Here is a 17,362-nt window from a genome sequence, read left to right as displayed (position 1 = left end):
AGAGACCATAACTTACAGTATTCACTGAGAGCATTTAAAGCCAACTGTAATTCGTTTTCGCTTGTTGCTAGTATCAGCGTATCGTCTGCATACAGAAGCGAATAAAGTTTTAAAAGAACGTCTATGCCATTGTCGAACATGAGCTCCTTCATATTTTTTGGTAACAAATGAACACCATCGAATCTCTCTCTCATGTATAACTCAAAATCGTTCAAATATATAGCAAAGAGAAGAGGGGATAAATTCTCACCTTGTCTGACACCCATATTGCAATTGAAAAAACCAGACCTCTCATTATTACTTATTACACAAGATTTAAGATGGGAGTACATATTATATATTACTCTGAACACTTTCCCCTTGACGTTGTTTTGTATAAGCTTATACCACAAAGATGTTCTGTCTATTGAATCAAATGCCTTTTTGTAATCTACGAAGGCGCAGTATAATCTTTTCTTTTGGGAAAGGTACAAATCTATGACAGAATGCAGCACAAATACGTGGTCAATTGTGGAATAATTCTCTCGAAATCCTGCTTGTTCTTCACCAATGAGATCTAAGGAATTTAGATATTGATTGAGTCTTTCATTTATAATGGAAGAAAATAGTTTTTCAACACAACTTAACAATGAAATACCGCGATAATTATCTGGATCATCAATGGAACCTTTCTTTTTATAGATTGGACGAATAAGACCTATGGACCATTCTGTTGGTATGATCCCTGTATCAAGAATGACATTAAACAATTTAGTTAACACACCTATCAATGAACCACTGCTATTTTTCAAACACTCGTTCACTATCAAATCACTTCCAGAGCTTTTGTTATTTTTCAGTAGCTTGATATGCTTTACTACTTCTTCCCCAGATATTGGGTTGTTAAATGATTTTGCATGCGTTTATACGATGCGCGTAGTGAACGTCTTTGGGTGGAGGGGTTGCGGACACCGCGCGCGAAGTCTAGTGTACTTGTTATGTGTACAAAAGTCGCGGAGGGTTTACGAATTCTATCACGAGGGTTTTGCCTTTCTATCACGAGGGTTTTGCCTTTCTATCACTTACATGAAAACCCTAAGGCAAGATAGACGGGACTACACCTTGTCACGTGATATACTTTTGACCAATCAGTGATACGAATCTCACTTATGAGGTATGTAAATTTTTTTTTTTTTATTTCATCACTTTATTGATATACAAATCGAACAAAGGAATACATAAATACAAAACATAAAAGCCCAGGACATAACTGGATGAACAGAATAAGCAGGGCATATACATAAATATCACACAATGTTACAGAAGATTTACGAACATAAATACACATAACTTTGACAGAATCCTACACATATTCAAAGTGTGAAAAATATTGTATAAGCAGGCAAAAGGATAAGAAATGAGACCAGAAAGATTAGGAGTAGAGAAAATGGAGACATAGAAAGAAAAAAAAAGGAGAAAAGTAAAATAGCATGAAGAAGAAGACGAAGAAGAAGAAGAAGAAAACTCGGCCAAGTGTAGTACATACATGATACACTTTTCTCTTGACGGCATTTAACATACCTATTGAATTTTAACAAACATTTGCATTATTTTGTATTCCAGTGAGTCCTATATAATAAAGTGGGGCGATTCCGCATACATAAATTATTCACAATGAGACACGGTCATTCATTCCGCGCACATTAACATAACAATAACAATAAATTACATAAATTATTAATATCACATGAGACAACTCAGCCCCGGGGAACCGGAAAAACCCTGGAAAAGCCCAGACCCGGATGGGGACGCACCATTATTATAAACCTTTAATTTATATTCATATACATTAAAATATATATATATATATATATATATATATATATATGTTATAATGATAACCCGTCTCACAAAAACTCATGCCCGACAACAAACCCTCCCGAATATCAATCCGATACACAATTAATCCAGTGGCCTCAACCTAAACAAAGGGCCACGGATTAATATAAAATTATGTCAAAACAATGAATTTTGACATTGCCATTTTAATTCTTCCTTAGCCGAATAAATTACAAATAAAGAAATGATTGCAAGTGACGGCAATCTGTCCCGATAAGTCTTAAAAGACACTGGTTTCCCTCACATAACTCAAGATAACAAAATGTATTCAGACTAAATGGACAAAAAAAAAAGCCCTTTCCAAACCTCAAGCCAGAGCCCACCCGACGGCATAACACACCCATCACATAGAGCAATGAACTCGACTAAATGCAAACCCTACACACATCTCAACTATACTTCATAATTATATGTTATAGTGATAGCCCGTCTCAGAAAAACTCACGCCCGACATCAAGTCCTCCCGAATATCAATCCAATACACAATTAATCCAGTGGCCTCAACCTATTATAAACATTGGGTCAAAAATTAAAATTGAATTATGTCAAAACAATGGATTTTGACATCCCCACTTTGGTTCTTCCTTAGCCGAATAAATTACAAATGAAAAAAAAAAATGATTGCAAGTGACGACAATCTGTCCCGAAAAATCTTAAAAGACACTGGTTTCCCTCACATAACTCAAAATAACAAAAGTTTATTCAGACTAAACGGACAAAAGAAAGGAAAAAAAAAACCCTTTCCAAACCTCAAACCAGAGCCCATCCGACGGCAGAACACTCCCATCACATAAAGCAATAAACTCGACTATGTGCAAACCCTACACACATCTCAACTACTTCATAATTATACTCTCAAAAAAAAAAAAAAAAAAAAAAAAAAAAAATTATATACACCGTAATTCACTCCTCAGATACGCTCGCGATAATCCGGTGGTTTGCTTCCTGAAATGGCCGCCGTTGGATTCCATGCATTGGGCCCATTGGGCCGACTACACCTGTTTACGAGTAAAATCGCGAGAGGCACACTGCGTGCGCGTCTATACTCTTTGCTGAGTTATTACAGGTCTGGTTCATTAAATGCAGGGAGGTGGGAATGGTTCGGTTATCAGTACATACAGTGCATGCTCCGTACGCTTACGCTCGGATTGCGATCGGCGCGCATGCATTGTGCATATTCGCATGCATGCAGTGAATGAACTCGAACTGTCCGTCGAAATTCTTGTCTTGGCAAGAATGGCAAATTATTACTCAACTCAACGAGTAGAACCCAACATTCTTTTGACAGGTACGTGACATTATTTGGCAAATATCGTTGACTTCGTTTGTTAGGGCGATATCAATACAAAGATATGGGGTGTTCGACGGTGTGTATTTTCCAGACAAGGGCACTCAACGGCGCGTTTTCATTGCACTCGCCAGCGTCATACCCATGCCATGCATTTGAATATTGTGTTGATTATGCTGCTGCATGCGTATGCATGTTGTTTGTTGTGCCTGGCTGGGCCTGGGCGCTTGGAACATGTCATGTTAGTGGTTGTGGGACTCGAGTGTATGGAAGCAGGAGCCCGTCAAAAACACGGGTATACGTCGCATAATAATTCGAATTGCTACGTGACGTAAATAATTACGTCGTGTCATTATTCGAATTACTACGCGTCGTAATTCGAATTACTACGCGACGTAATTATTTACGTCGCGTAGTAATTCAAATTGCTACGCGACGTAATTCCGAATTACTGCTCAACGACTTAATGTCACGACATTGAATGAATTAGTGTCATGTTGTAATTCCTAATGCTACGCAACGTAAATAATTACGTCGCGTAGTAATTCCAATTACGACGCGACGCAAATAATTACATAGTGTTGTAAATAATTACAACGCGACGTAATTCCGAATTATTGCTCAACGACTAACACAGCGAATTAACGTAGCGACGTTAAATCAACCAATGAAATCGTTCGTTATTCGCTCAGTGATGCATCAGTGGGGATCACGGTGCACGTGCAAAGGGCTAGACACTCATTTCCTACAGCATGTTTGTCAGTACAGAGTAACTTTGTTACTTGGTTAGCTGGTATACCTTGTATTTCTGATGCAATGTAGGCCCAATAATTTAGGTTATAAACATTTCATAGGATTGTACTGTCAACAAAATGGCATATGGCTCGCTGCATAGAGCAGGGAGGTGGAAAGGAACTTCCACCACCCTGCTGTATAGTCAGCTCCAGTTTTCACCAGCACGCAGTGAGCGGATTGCATGCGCTTCACTACCTGTTTTTCACACGCTATTACAAACGATCCCATTGGTTGATTTAACGTCTCTACGTTAATTCGCTGCGTTAGTCGTTGAGCAGTAATTCGGAATTACGTCGTGTTGTAATTATTTACAACACAGCGTAATTATTAGCGTCGCGTCGTAATTGGAATTACTATGCGACGTAATTATTTACGTTGTGTAGCACTGGGAATTTACAACATGACACTAATTCATTTTATGTCGTGACGTTAAGTCGTTGAACAGTAATTCGAATTACGACGCGACATAATTATTTACGTCGCGTAGTAATTCGAATTGCTACGCGACGTATATCCATGTTTTTGACGGGCTCCTGCTTCCATACAAGTTGGAGCACAAGAAACAAGAAGGGTTCCATTTTGTGGTTGCATCCAATATCTGTGATTATTTTTACAGTAATTCCAGCGAAATGTGGACATGTGACGACATCCTGAGGCTTTGACCGACAAGTATGTCTAATTCCGCGAAAAACTTCTCATTTATAATAATGACATTTGTTGCTGGGTCAGTTTTTGGCTTCTTTACTGCCTTTAGAGTTTAAGAATCGAAAAACTGACCCAGCATCAGCAAATGTCATTATTAATGAATGAGAAGTTTTTCGCGGAATTACACATAGAGGGTCTACTTGTCGGTCAACCTGAGGCTGTGCCCACACACACACAGCCCTCAAAATGTGTCCGACCAAAGGCATACCATTACTAGAGGTGGGCTATAGAGGGTCAATTTTATTTTAATATTAGGTCACATTCTCAGAACATGCTCATCACACCATAGTTTGATGACTTTGTGCCTACTGACACCATTTTTGAAAAAAAGAACAAAAAAAATGCGAAATCCAGGGTGCCCCGGCCGAAATCGTTAAATATCCAACTCCAAGATGGCCGCTGCATCCTTGCCAACATTTTCATTTGAGAAAGCGGTAGAATCCAGGATGCCTATGCGAGCAGCACTAGCTTGAATGCTGATGAAATCTTTCAAAAGTGGTAGTCTACCGCCAAATGCGGTAGAGTTGGCAAGTATGCCGCCGTTTCAGCTTTGGCTATGACTTGGCTATTTTTTGGTCTATTGTGATGGTTTTGGTGTCTAACCCCATGTTTTAGGGGTCAAGGAAGTGGATTATGATGATAATTTTGGTGTTAAACCTAATCTTCCACATGATACTGACCTTTTTACCACATTTAGGGTTAAATTTTCCTTGTCCTTAACCCCTACCCCACCTGCCATTTTTTTGCACTTTTTTCTGTATTTTTAAAAAGTCATTTTATCTACCATATGCTCAATAATAAGTTCTAGCTATCAGTCTGGTGTTTTCTACTGATGATACAACAAGAAATAACTTATGCTATATGTATGTGTCATTCAGATACCGGTATGCGACTGCATGGTGCATTCAGGATGCATGGTAAATGTGCTTCGTAGTGCTAATTAACATTTGGTCATTAGACATGTAATCATACACTGTATGGACAGTTCTACTGTAGGTGCACAAATTGAATTTTAAATGACTTGAATAAGCCTTCTGTGATATGCCAATATTGTCCAGCACAAAGGTAATGTTCCGGCTGGATGATGCATCCCATGAGCCAATATGGAAGAATCCGCATCAGCAGTACTGTCCGTCATCAGCTTGCTTTGGGCATCACTAGTGCTGATGCTGATCTGTCCCCTTCATTCTTTCCATGTGCTCGATTCCATATCCCTTGTGCTCTTGGTCTCAACACATACCAAGGTACCAGTTTCGTGCACCTTTGTATGTAATCCATTATCACAATGCAGAATCATTGATGCCCAGTTAACTATCAACAGTTTCTTCAAGGTTGGTATGGGCAGTTTGTTGTACGATGCCATTGGTTGACTTTCGATTGAATGCATTCACCATATCATCTTCAGTAGGCAGATCAGGGCAGGGAGATTATCAGACTCTCCTCCAGTCACTAGAAGAGTCAAGTTCACCTTCATTTCCACCTCAGAGATTTGGTATCAAGACCTTATACATGTGTGGGTGCACAATAATCTCAATGGGATATGAGTCTGCGGTATGACAGCTGTCCATGTGAAATAGCTTTGAGTTTGGTGAGATCTCGGGTATCCAGGCATTCCTTGAGTTCGTCACCATTGTTTAATTAATGGGCTTCCCCATGTTTTACGTTCCTGTTACAGACAGCCTATGCACACTAACTGCTTGTTGTGCTTGGGCCACATTTTGGAATTGGAAAAGAGAACTGGAAATAACAATAAAGTCAACAGATATTAATTACCTCAGTTTTAGGTACAGTATTTTCAGTCACAGAGAGTATTAATGATGACTTTACCAATATGATGCTATGTGAGGAACATACATTGTACATTGTACATAACATTAGTTTGTCATAGAACTGGTTGGATAATCACCCAAATGGTATCAAATTCCCCATCAAACGTGAGGATTCTTGCTTTATAAAAAGTACAGCAATATACCATACATGGTAGGGAAAAGCAGGCATGAGAAATAAGGGACCAAGTGGTGATGGTGAAACAGCAAAACTAGGCTAAAAGATGAAAAAGCTGACTGAGTTATGGTAAAAATATGTTTTTTAGGCAAGATGGCAGATACAATGTACATCATCCTGTCAAGTACCTTTGTGCTGGACAATTGGCATATAGAAGGCTTATTCAAGTCATTTTACAAAATTGTACACCTACAGTAGAAATTATGTTTGTACACTTTGACTATTGTTAAAGGTCTAATGACCAAATGTCAATGGGCACTATAAAGCAGATACAGTATTAGCATTGGTTGTACAGTTACCATGCATCCTGAATGCACCAGCCACATACCGGTATCTGCATGACACATACCTATAACGTAAGTTGTATTTCTTGTTGTCTTGTCGGTAGAAAACACCAGATTGATAGCTAGAACTTGTTATTAATAGTATTGTAGATAACATGACTTTAAAAAAATACAGAAAAAAGTGCAAAAAATGGCGGATGGGTAGGGGTAAAGGACAAGGAAAATTTAACCCTACATATGGGAAAAAGGTCAGTATCATGAGGAAGATTAGGTTTTACATCAAAATCATCATTATAATCCACTTCCTTGACCCCCAAAACATGGGGTTAGACACCAAAACCATCACAATAGACCAAAAAATAGCCAACTTATAGCCAAAAATTTCTTTTTTTAAGCCGAAACGGCGGCCATCTTGGATTTTTAATGATTTCGGCCGCGGCACCCTGGATTTCGCATTTTTTCCGTTCTTTTTTTCAAAAATGGTGTCAGTAGGCACAAAGTCATCAAACTAAGGTGTGATGAGCACGTTCTGAAAATGTCACCCTCTATAGCCCACCTCTACTATTACTTTACTTTAGTTCAATTAGTTGTAAATTTAACCATATGAATTTATTTCATTGAGTAAGAATACCTACCTATGACAGTATCATGATGTTGACGTGACTGGGTATGTATGATGAGATGAGCTAGGTTGCGGCATAGATACATAATCCCCCCCCCCCCCCCCCATTAAAAAAAAAAAAATGTTAGCTGTGTTGCATGTTTGCTCATATAAATTACTGCCTCACCAACCCTACCCTAGGGCCACTGCACTGGACACTTCGACAGTATGACACTGAAACCTGGCCTTGGCAGGGAAGGGGCCCCTTCCCTGCCTGCCAAGGGTTTCACTTTCAGTTGTTTTACTTTTAGTTCAGTTTCAGTTTCTGCAAATGTATGTTGCAGCCGGTGACTGTTCACTTGTACATTCCAGAGAACATATCATGATGTCAAAGGAATAAATAGCTGCACCTCACAGAAAAAAGGAAAGAGATTTCTACTTAATTTGACTGGCTTTTATTTTTATACAGGGACCCCAGGGACAGGGAAGACTACTCTGGGCCAGGAGGTTGCACAGCGCTTGGGCCTTACCTATGTCAATGTTGGCGATGTGGCAAAAGAGAAGGAACTTTATGAGGGTTGGGATGAGGATTATGAGTGCCCAATTTTGGATGAAGATCGGGTAAGAGATAGGAGATAATATTGTTTTCAAAATAGTGGGGGCATTTACCGATTTTAAATCTCTTGTTCCTGTGGATGTCAAACTCCTTGAAGTTTATTTCATAATTTATTGCTCAATAATACTAGTACAGTGTACTTACAGTAAATTGCCAAACATTTTTCATATATTGATATGTTATCTTCTGAAATTCCCAATATACATGTAGTTTCAATAAAAAAACAATACAGTACTTATTAACTGCACAACATGTATGAGATGGCAGAAACTAAACTTTGCCTTGAAATGCTGAAATGTATAGTAAAAGTGTATGGACCAATTCTTTTCATTTTACCCTCACCAGATTTCTTGCCTGCTTGTGTTCTGTAACAATAGCAACAAATCAGTTTTATCTCAAGCTACACAACATGAGCAGTGATATTGAGGGGGAAAACAGATAATAAATGAGGTCCCTCTTTACAGGTAATTGATGAGCTGGAGGATGAAATGAAAGCTGGAGGAAGAATATTAGACTACCACAGCTGTGAATTCTTCCCTGAACGCTGGTTTGACCTTGTGTACGTCCTCCGTACGGACAACTCTATCCTCTACAACAGACTTGAACAAAGGTATGCACAATGTAATCGATGGTTGTTGCACTTGCATATTTAGGATTATTGTAATGATACTCTGTTCAGCATTTCCGTTAGCATACAAAGGCAACATTTTTTTTTTTTTTTTTTAAATTGTTGTTGATATAACTGTGAAATAGTGACATTCAAGCCAAATGTTACATTTGGATGGTGTTGTTTCATATGACACAATATGTCTAGTTGATGATTGTGCCTCCGGTTGGTGGCTGCCCAGATTTAACTTGATTGCATTGAATCATCAAGTTGAAGTCACAAAAATCTGTGATCTGAGATTTGGTAAACTTCAGAGCATGCTCAGAGGTAAAAAGAAAAGAAACAAACTAACAAAACAGTGTAAGGCAACAGACAAACATATACCTCAATAGGATCATTTTGTTACGATTGATTAGATATGAGTACTTTGAAAGAATTAAAATCAGACGGCTGATAGGAAATCAATAGAAACCTCCTGGACTGGTAATTCACTGAAACAGCTTTCACAGTTGCAGTCACAGGAAAGGATGCCATAAGATAAACACTGTTCTCTACCATTTACATCAATGCCCAAAGCCAGAGTCTTTGTCACACCCACTACTGTTCCCCCTTTTTTTTTATCACATGGCAGTTTAACATTTTTCTATCAAAATGCATGTATGTAGAGAGCTGCCTAGTCCCTCTGATCTGCAGGAGACTGCCTGAAAACATACACTATTCCTTTGTGTCTATATCTCCCTGATTCAGGAATTATTTTGCCCATTGAGATGTGCATATTACATGTACACAAGTACACAATGTATCTCCATTCTTGCTTTTTGGAATACCCCTGATTATGATGGGTGAATGTTGGTAGCCCTGTGTATGGTTTTTCGTGCTAATACTGTAACCAACCTCTTTTTATCTGTGCAGAGGTTATGCTGGCCGCAAACTGGAGGACAATATTCAGTGTGAGATTTTCCAGACCATACTGGAGGAGGCCTTTAGCTCGTACCTGCCCTCCATAGTCAAGGAACTGCCGAGCAACACACCAGACGACATGGAGCAAAACATAGACCGCATTGCAGAACACATCCGACAATGGAAAGCGAGCAAGAGATGAGAGGGTTCCAAGGATGTTAGCTTGATAAACTCTCATGTCTCATTTCAAAAGTTTGTGCGTTATTGGACAGACCATACAACTTGTTTTTGTGGCAAAAATCATGGTATTTTGATAACATTTGGAGGTTGCATGAATGTGTTATCATGTATTGTGTACACAGCCTGCTGCAGAGAAATAGTTTGCCCCTTCCTTCATATGACACAATTGTGTCTGTCCTCCACAAAGACATGATCATATGTAAGTTCCTTCCCCTTTACTATTTTCCACAGTTTTCTGACCGTGTTTTATATGTAGATGTTGTCACTTGCCCTGTTACTTATCTTTCTGCATTGTTTTTCATGTTGTGTACTTTCACATTGCTGTGCAAAAAAAGTGGATTGCTAAGGGTATCATAAGCACAGTTTAGCAGCCAGCAGTCCATGTAGTAAAGTAAGCCCAGACATGAAAGCTGCATTTTATATAAGCATGTTGACTGCTGAAGAATATGTGGTGTGTAATTATTTTTTTTCCTCCTTATTTTGATCTATATATTTTTAAAGAAGAATGCTGAATGCATGTTGTTATCCATAGAAAGAAGTGAGAATGTGCCAGTTTTACAGACACAACCATCCAAACTTTCTCTGCAGGACCTACCCATTTTGCCAAAATTTACATTGACTGTGCCCTGCCATGTTATCTTGTCAGTAGAGATGTAAGGAAGAGCAGGGTTAAATGGGTATGCTCCCTGCCTCCCAAATAGACTAGCATCCACAATGAAATGTCCATTATGTCACAAAGGGGTGTTGCTTTTCTTGGTAGTTTGGAAACTTGTAACAAAGCAAAACAAAAATGGACACGAACATATTGTCATAACAAGAAAAAAAGTTTAAAGTACTGGTAGGGTTATAACATGGCTATTTGCATTGCAAACATTTATGCTTTGACCAAGTCTTAATATCATCAGGGAGCAATTTAATCCACTGATTTCAGCCAATACTGTAATAGATGCTCAGTTACACAGTGTGAGGTAACTCTCTCAAATTCAAATTCCAGCAAAGTCAATCAACAATGTATAGCCAAAGGAATTTTACCAGTAATTGATTTTGGCCATCTCCAGAGACTTCATATAATTTGATGTTAAACATCAAGTTCCAAACAGATGACTACCTCTCTATCATTGTCATCTTGTGCTTTGACTATGTGGGATTGGGATTTTTGATTGTCACCCATTCTATCCCATTATCCTTCTGATCATTTATCTCTTCATCAGCTGATAATACATGGTCACGAAGCAAGAGGTGATTGTCAGTACTATTTGGGCCAAAATTACTTGGTGTAATGTAGCATTTTATGCTGATGGATGCCGGAAAGCAAGGCTGTGGTAGATGTTTGGATGCCCCCAGTTGATTGACATGTCTTCTCTGAGAAGTGGAACGGCTCTTAATTTTCTGAAGGATTCATACATGTATGTTCTCCAAGCTGAAATACACACTGATTTGACAACACACTACATCTAAATGCATCATTCTATGCTGTTTTCCATTTCATTGTTTTCTGGGAAACATACTGGATGTGGAATCACTGACAATCACAGAAAACCCACAGTTTTTTTTTTTCTTTTTGTTATGTTTTGTTCTATTCTACTCTTTGAATGATTAAGAGATGCAATCATTTGTGGATCCTGTTGTGAAACTTCAACACTTGTTCCTTCTGCACCTTGCTTTCCATCCAGCCTCCATAAATGCGACATGCGCATTCTTCAGTGAACTGAATTCATGGAATTTTTCTTCAACACATTTTTACTGGCAACCGGCTTGTATGGTGCTTTGCATGGCTATGAAATACATATTTATCATGCATCATTTTTACTGTGTGACATACAACAGGTGAGAGGCAGACAAAATTTGCCCTCAGTTTCTGTTGAGTGCGCACATTTCTGCACCACTGGGCTAGAGCAAAAACCCTTTATGACCCATGCTATTCTTTTTAGTCTTCATTTGTAAGTTTGTGTATTTGTGTGTATATGTTTTCTGTTAAGAGTGTCATCTGTTGAACCCCCATTGATGATACAACGTAGTGGCAACTGGTGCTTGCATTACAGAGATCTCCTTTTTTCAGAATTCTATTCAAAATATTACCATGAGATAGCTCATTGGAGAATGGCTCTCATTGTCTGGCTTTCTCCCAAGATAAATTTCTTAAATCTTTTGTTGAGAGCTAATGTTTATCATACATATTTTCTACAGATTTTGTACAAATGCTTGTACATGTATGTGAGACAATGAAATTGCTATGCCTTAGATCCAAGGATGTCACAGGCAATTTAATGCTTCTGTTGATTCCTTTAGTCATAAAATAGTGTACAAATAATGCATGGGATAGAGTGGATCGGTGAGAATTTGATGCACAAGTTTAACTTTGGAACTGTTTAAACCCACAAGTGCAGCCAGTGGGTTTTAGACTGTTCGGAAGTTAAATGAGAGCATTCAATTCTCACTGATCCACGAAATAGGCCTGTGCATCATTTGTGTTATAAAGTGGGCCTGTAAATTCATGAAATAAGCCGTTTTCCCCATCATGCATCTGGTACACCTACTACACTGAACAAGTCCTTAGTCATGCGTTCAGATTTTAGTGGACACATGGCCATGCCTTTCGGATTTTACTGGACGCATGGCTCAGTGTGAATCAGCAAAAATCAATGCATGACAATTGTCCAATCAGATTGCAGAGATTCTAAAGCCCATTTTATAATACAATGTTCATTATCAGATTTTTATGAGTATCAGTGGTATGAGGATGAAATGTGAAGGCATGATTTACTGATGAATTCTCATACTGGTCAAGGTCAACTCCCAACATTGTAGACATTTTATACACACTCACGGTAGAAGCGTTCATAATGATTTAGTCAAACTTTGTAGGTGGATAAAATACAATAAGACAGATTGTTGATATTTGAAAATCTTGATTCTTGAAGGTTTTTGGCTGAATTAGTGGAGGGGAAAGCCAGCAAGGAAAGTCAGAACATAACATGGTTTGTTTGCAAAATTTTTCTGTTATCTGTCAAACAATCTGAGTATGATTTGTATGATGCGATACAACTAATTGATTTATGAGACATAGATGAATTGTCTGATTTTTTTCACATCTGGCAATGATTACAGGTCCTAGTCTTACACTAATTTTAGAGATTTTATTGTGTGGTCAATAACTTCTCAATATTTGAAATGAAGTATAGTCGATCTTGGTATGGCAGTGAATTGCCAGTGCAGTTTACATCAGAGTAAATGTTTGGCAACTATGGCAATGGTCAGGGTTCAAAGGTCAAGTACTCGTGAATGTTCATGTTCAACGCTTGTGAAACAACACAAATATATGTATGTAACAGTAACCTTTGACTTTGTATATTTTGGTGCTTATAAAGTCAAAAGATAGATGGATGACAAGAATTAATCATTGTTTTCTGAATCACATTTTTGCATTATATGTGATTATTATTAGCTCACAATGTATTTTTTTCCACAGATTTTCATCACTCTGTATGTGATCAATTTTTTTAAACCGTGGGATTGGTTACATGAATTTCATCCTACATAATAGCAGAAGGCATTGTTTGTATTAAATTTTCCAGTTTTGTAGCAAATTTTACTCTGATTAACTTGTATGGATATCTTCTTTTTAAGGCACAAAAGTACCACATCACAAGTATCTTCCAAAGTAAGCATTCTTAAATGCATTTGAGTAGCCTTTCACATGCATCTGGCATTTTATTGTTCCCAGGATGAATGGAACAATGATACATTGTATAAAGTATTTTCCTCTCCTTGCAGTGTGGTACCAAGGAATCTATTTATTGTCTACTTGTGCTTTATTGGCATTTTATTGAATGAATTCTGTTACGTATTGTGCATAAGCTGAACTACTGTACATCCAGCCTTATCAGAGTCAAAGTCATTGTACATGTGATTTATGAATAATGCTGCATATGTGGTACATGTACAATGTATGCAATGTACAAGCTAGTACACAGTATATACTGAAAACAGACAGAGCTCTTCTAGAGGTCGGCTTATCCAGTTACCTGTGGTATTTAACTTACATTGAATCACATTGTGAGTTTAGCTGTGTGGCTTGATTTGTGTCAGTAGGATTGTTTGCTTTTTTGTTGTTTTGGCTCCGATTTCCCATCGGCTTTTAGTCACTAGAGTTTCTTTCTTCCATTTCAGTTTTAGCTGTCAATACCTAATGCAGTCATGCACAATTGTGTCCATTTGCTGTGGTATGCCAAACCAATAAGAAATACCAACTGAATGTAATAACAAGAGGAACAAAAGGTACCTACGAAGTGATAAAATTTCACTTTAGTCTTGGTTTGGGCACTCTACTACTAGATTTTGAGGCAGAATATGCAGTCACACTGTACATTGAATGCATTTGCAAACAAAGCAAGTCTGTGATGATCACTGTACTGGGCTTTTCAGAGAATTGTTTTTGCACAGAGCCGTTTGGACTTGACTGCTATGTCGACAAATTGTTCTTTCCAGGTTGAGAGTTGTTAGGTGAGAGTTGAGCATTAGAGGGGAATGGTGCCAAAATGTACATGTGGATTGAGTAAATGCAGCAATATCAGTAGAACACATCACAGGAGTTAAAAGGAAACCCAAACCCAAAGAGAAATGTGGATTCATTGAAAGCAGCAACAGAACACATCAGTGAAAGTTTGAGGAAAATAAGACAATTGATGCAAAAGTCTTGAATGTTTAAAGTTTTGGTGTTGGAACTGCTGGATGAGGAGACTACTAGAGATTATGATACACGCCATTAAAACTAAAACAACAACAAGTACTGTAAAAGTGGATATTTTTGCGCAACTAATTTTTCGTGCTCAGTGGGGTATGAAGAGTTTCGCATGTTTTTAATTCCGCGGAATCAAAGACCCCAACTACTGGAACATACGGCAGACAAAAATATTCGCATGCTTTTATTTGCGCTAGTTTTTGGTTGCACGAAATGCGTGAAAATTTCAACACTGCAAAAATTTCCACTTTTACATTATGTGTGGACAACAATATAAAGAAAATATAAAGGCAATTCCCCCAAAATTCCCTTTTATAGCATAATGAAAGAGCACTTGACTAACTGCTTCCAGAAAGCAGGGGGAATAATTGCTACACTGCTAACATATGTCAGTATCAATTTGATGGAATGTGCAATTTTCATGAAAAATGATTTTTGTGGAATTCCCTGTATATTTTCTTTGTATTGTTGTCCACAGATGACACCATAACCTCTAGTAGTCTCCTCATCCAGCAGTTCCAACACCAAAATTTTAAAGATTCATAAATTTTGCATCAATTGTCCGATTTTCCTCGAACTTTCACTGATGTGTTTTACTAACATTGCTGCTTTCACTCAATCCACATTTCTCTGACAATCTGAGTTAGCCACCATCACTGGATCAGAAAAACACAAGTCTGTGACATCACTGCAAGACAATGATATAAAGAAAATGTATGAAAGCATTCATCATGTTGTTTTTTTCTAGCATAATGAAGGAGCACTTGTCTTGCTTCTTTCAGAAAGCCGGTGGAATAATATTGGCCTTACATATAACATGCCTGTAACAAGATGAGGTAATGTGTACTTTCCATGAAAAAAAAAAAAAACCAATGTGGAGTTCTTCATATATCGTCCTTGAATTAGGAATTTAAGTTATAACTTTATTGCCCAATGCTACCATATTTAGGTTGTACAATTTGTATACATACTATGTACGGTATCATGTATGACACAGTTTTTACAAAAACACCATCCATCACGGATAATGACAAGTACATGTATTCAAACACATAGCACACAGTATGTATACAAGAGAATATCCAAGATGAAGCAGATGAAATCAGAGGACATGGAAGGAGGGGTAACTGGAAATGCGAGTTAGATTTGATTGAAACACAACTTCTCAGTTTCTTCCATGCATTTTCTTTTTTTTTCCTTCATTTTCTTGCAAAAACAAAACAATTGCAATCACATTGGTAACAAGCTATTTGTTTACCAACTTAGTCCTTTTTGTGGAGGCTGTTGTGTTGACAAATATCATCCAAGTGTGTGTGTGTGTGTGTGTGTTTATGTTGTCTGTTAGTCTTGCAGTGGATTCATTTATGTTAATTATACATTTTGCATGTAGATAAAATTGAAATCTTGAAAGAAGTCAATTAATTTGTCTTAATTTGCAACTACCCCAAGAAATATGCTTATGAGAGGACAAGCTCATTACATTGAGGTATGCTTTACTAGTCCAATTTGAAAAATATGAGTGCCATTTGTATCTATAATTTAATCATGAATGGCCCACTTCAGGATGATGTTATCTTTGGCCTGCCTTTTGTCATTTTCAAATAAAGCCCATACTGAAAGTTAGATAAAGATTTTGATAGAAGGAACTGCTTCTGGTAGTAGACAAAAAAATTTAATGTGGGGAATTAGTACTGTCCATTTCTATTCTCTGCCTAATAACATCCATTATGATATTTCAGTAAATGGTTCATGGGTAGACTGGTCACACATTATATTTTTTTTCATTTTAATTTTTAAGTGTTGTAAGAATGAATGTTCATACCAGACTCTACATATATTACTGCATGTAGGCATACAACTGTAGGTCAATTCATTGAGATAAAATGCCTCCCCATTGTCCTAAAATCAAATGGCCCCAAGAGGCTTTTTGATTTGTACTGTCAGAACTGTAAACATTCGAGTTATAATCCGCCCAAGGGAAACCTGTGCATAGAAACAAAAAGATATCTTTATACTTTTTTTTTTATTCAGAAAACATCCATATGAAGTATAAAAAAAAACAACAACACAAAGGTGTTTGCTGCTGTATCGCCGTTTGTCTCATATAGTCATTGAATTTGTATCAATTGTTAGCAGCTATAGATGCATTGAAGCATGAAGCAGAAAGCTGGGTCCGTAAAGGAGAGATGAGAATATTTTGATGAGAAAATCATACCAGATGAAGAACATGGAAGTAAGATATTGATAGAAAATCACAGATTATTAAGAAAAGCATACCAGAATGGCAACAAGTAATGTATTACATAGTACAAGTACATTGTACATGTGTTTGTGAAAATGAACAAAAGACCAAGAAAGACCGTATCTACTATGGCCCACAAACTGAAGTGTTTGCAAGATCGTGAAATTGAAGCTGCATTTCCTTTTTGATAGCTTTCGGGGGGGGGGGGGGGGGTGGGCGGTTGTCGTACGTATCCGCGGCAGCTAGCTGCCGTGTGGTACATATACAACTGTACATGGTACGCTAGCGCTTTACACCGCCCGCTTCGCGCGCTTGCCATTTGCGCTTGTGATCTGCTGAAAAATGTGTGTGAGGTCTATTCCACCTCCACCCGTACTGGCCCTGTGTAGATCAAGCGCACGCACGTCGCAATCGCACTATTGCTACAAAACTGCATTGACACCTGTCGGGCGGGATGACTA

General features: G+C 37.9%; 1 protein-coding gene across 1 annotated transcript; it reads left to right on the top strand.

Annotated features, from left to right (window-relative positions):
* Positions 1 to 3,077: 3,077 nt before the first annotated feature.
* LOC139731387 (adenylate kinase isoenzyme 6-like) lies at positions 3,078 to 14,322 on the top strand. The gene is made up of 4 exons (XM_071642275.1): positions 3,078 to 3,166; positions 8,025 to 8,176; positions 8,636 to 8,781; positions 9,691 to 14,322. Exons 1-4 carry the CDS (start codon positions 3,115 to 3,117, stop codon positions 9,878 to 9,880), a joined length of 540 nt encoding a protein of 179 aa, XP_071498376.1. The 5' UTR covers positions 3,078 to 3,114; the 3' UTR covers positions 9,881 to 14,322.
* Positions 14,323 to 17,362: the final 3,040 nt, after the last annotated feature.

The sequence above is a fragment of the Diadema antillarum genome, unplaced genomic scaffold, assembly GCF_040938485.1.
Source record: "Diadema antillarum isolate AM-2024a unplaced genomic scaffold, OU_Dant_1.0 seq00000369_RagTag, whole genome shotgun sequence".
Taxonomy (NCBI): domain Eukaryota; kingdom Metazoa; phylum Echinodermata; class Echinoidea; order Diadematoida; family Diadematidae; genus Diadema; species Diadema antillarum.
The sequence above is the reverse complement of the archived record's forward strand: the minus strand, read 5'-3'. Positions and strand labels throughout refer to the sequence as shown.

What these genes read in the sequence shown, in the direction of transcription:
- LOC139731387 (XM_071642275.1), top strand. Translation starts at nt 3,115, where the DNA reads ATGGCAAATTATTACTCAACTCAACGAGTAGAACCCAACATTCTTTTG. An exon ending in ACCCAACATTCTTTTGACAG is followed by an intron (nt 3,167 to 8,024) that starts GTACGTGACATT and finishes ATTTTTATACAG; the next exon opens with GGACCCCAGGGACAGGGAAG. An exon ending in CAATTTTGGATGAAGATCGG is followed by an intron (nt 8,177 to 8,635) that starts GTAAGAGATAGG and finishes CCCTCTTTACAG; the next exon opens with GTAATTGATGAGCTGGAGGA.